Consider the following 2,419-nt stretch of genomic DNA (forward strand, 5'->3'; position numbering starts at 1 on the left):
CTACTCCCACCAATTTTTGCTAACTTTCCCTTCCATCTTTTTCTGCAGCACCTCCTCCTACTCTGTCCTGGAGAGACAGATAAAACATCTGGCACAAATTTTCATGGCACATACAAGTTTGCAGGGGGAGGAGGAAATGTCAAAAATGCCTCCCCACATTTGCCAGTGGGGTTCCTTCAGTAGATCAGAATTCTTCCCTGGACACGAGAGTCCTCCTGTTTAGGGGAGATCCAAGCCAGTATTGGGTGGGGCATTCTATTCTCATAGGACAAGCCATTCTGTGTGGGCAAGAAGGAGGAGCCTGTGGAACCCTGACTGAGTCTTGGTGTTCCGGGGTGAACAGGTGGTCACAATGGGTTGCCGTGGGCACCGGCCAAAGGAAAAATGCAACAAGAGGCTAGAGAGAGCCAGGTGGAAGTGACTGGGCAGTGCTGACCATGGCCAATGGGTACCAGCTATGGGCACCCTGGTCCCCACTGGATGAGTCCCTGCAGTGGCTGCGGGGGGCCGTGCCCAGGCCCAGCAGCACGAAGCACCCTTTCCGGGCCGGACAGAGGCCCGCCACAGCCACTGACCTGGAGGTGCAGCTTTGCTTCCAGGGGCTCAGCCTGGTGCTGGATCCCGGCGTGAAGACTGTCACCAGGCAGCCACAAGTCCCTGGAGTGTCCCGAGAGACCAGGGGGTGTGGCGGGGCCGTGCACAAGCCCCAGGCCATCAGGCTGACCGGGCTCGACTCAGTCTTCGGGCACCTGGTGACGGCACAGCCCCCGCACTGGACCGGCACCCTGCGGGTGTCAGAGCGCTCAGCATTCTGCCAAGTCATAAGCCCCCAGGGGTGCAGGCCGAACGGGCTCCGGGAACCCCAAGTGCGCACAGCCATGGCCATGTGCCGCCAGATGCTACGGGCCATCCTGATGCTTTATGCCGCCTACAAGAAGTGCGCCTTTGCCCTGCAACATTCCCGCTGAGAGTGACGCAGACCGGACTCTGGCGTACCGGAGTCTTGTGTCCTCACCGGCCCTCCTCCAAGGACACCATCTCCTTCAACCCATCCGCTGCGTCTTCTAAGTCAGGCTGCTGCCTGAAGTCGTCATCATTTCTTTGCCCTCCCCAAGCTGAAGACCTGTCCCCAAGACAAACCATTTCCCGATCAGTATCATTCTGGAAGGGAAAGCTCAGAGAGTGGAAAAGAGTGGAATGGAAAGCTCAGAGAACTTGCTAAGAAACAAACCCGATCATATGATCTACATCTCTGTGTGAAGGTCTCAGAAAGTGATGTGGAAAACTGTTGCAAACCTCACAAGGTTCTGCATGGAAGACGTAGATAAGATGGTTTCTGAAAAGGATAAAACAAGAGGCCTTTATAAAGAAGTGGATCAAACTAATTTGTGGAACGAGTCTGACTTGAAAACCAGATGAAAACAAGTTGATATGCATCCTCATTTAGAGATGTTATTCAGAGAAATAAGCACACCCACCCTGTTCAGTGAAAGATTAGTTTTCCAAAAACCACCTACCTATAATTTTCAATGAAAACAGCAACAATAACTGCATTATTAAGTGGGGCTGATATAATTACAATAATTTTAAAACGGTAAAGGACACATTGTTTGCAAAGCAAAGAAACTGCATGGTTGCAAGACTAAAGCAGCATTCTTGTATGAGTAAATGGAGCTGAAACCCAAGGAAATCTCTTTTTGATCATTCTCTGCTTTGGCAATGGCCCTATCACTGATGAGAAAGCACATCTGTCAACTGCCAAATGAAGAACGTTCTGATCAATATATTTGATGCCAAGATGAACTTCCAGAACAGAAGATGTTTTTCTCTGCTATGATTTTTACATTTTAAAAACTTATTTATTTATCCCAATGGGTGAAGCTTTTGTCAACTGGAAGTTTGAGTGTATTTCACTGGGAGGTTATTGTAGTGAGTTCAGACTTTGAGTAATTCAGACCTTTCCCCACTTCTGGAGGCGCTTAGAAACAGAAGACAGCGCCACAGTTCCCTAAAAATCTGTCAGTTTTCAGCTAAGTACTGAATAGTTTGAAAACAGAAGACTCAAAGCCATGCAGTCCCAAATCATTTATTCCAAGTTCTGCTGATCACATTAAAGAATACTGCAATCTAACCCTGGTGATGTAGCTGTACTTTCATTGATCTGCAAAATTCAGGCAACAACAGTCCTTAGCTTTATACACAGAAGTTAAATCCTGATTTACAGAAATACTTTGCAGCATCCAACATGGAATTACAGTATCTGCTTTGATTCATTTATTCAGTTTGCTTTGCAGATTCTTCCTTTTTCAAAAATTTGCACACTCTTTTTGCAACTGTTAAGCAAAATGTTATGGCTGAGCCAAGACCAGCTACCTCACAGTAACTCATGCAGCTAAGTTAGTTATGTCCAACCTAACCT

The 2,419-nt window shown here is 47.7% G+C and overlaps 1 protein-coding gene across 1 annotated transcript; it reads left to right on the plus strand.

The window, feature by feature from the left end:
• Positions 1–437: 437 nt before the first annotated feature.
• LOC123034589 (FANCD2 opposite strand protein-like) lies at positions 438–968 on the plus strand. The gene has a single exon (XM_044452047.1). It carries the CDS (start codon positions 438–440, stop codon positions 966–968), a length of 531 nt encoding a protein of 176 aa, XP_044307982.1.
• Positions 969–2,419: the final 1,451 nt, after the last annotated feature.

This window comes from Varanus komodoensis, unplaced genomic scaffold (assembly GCF_004798865.1).
Source record: "Varanus komodoensis strain SLA01 unplaced genomic scaffold, ASM479886v1 scaffold10, whole genome shotgun sequence".
Lineage (NCBI taxonomy): Eukaryota > Metazoa > Chordata > Lepidosauria > Squamata > Varanidae > Varanus > Varanus komodoensis.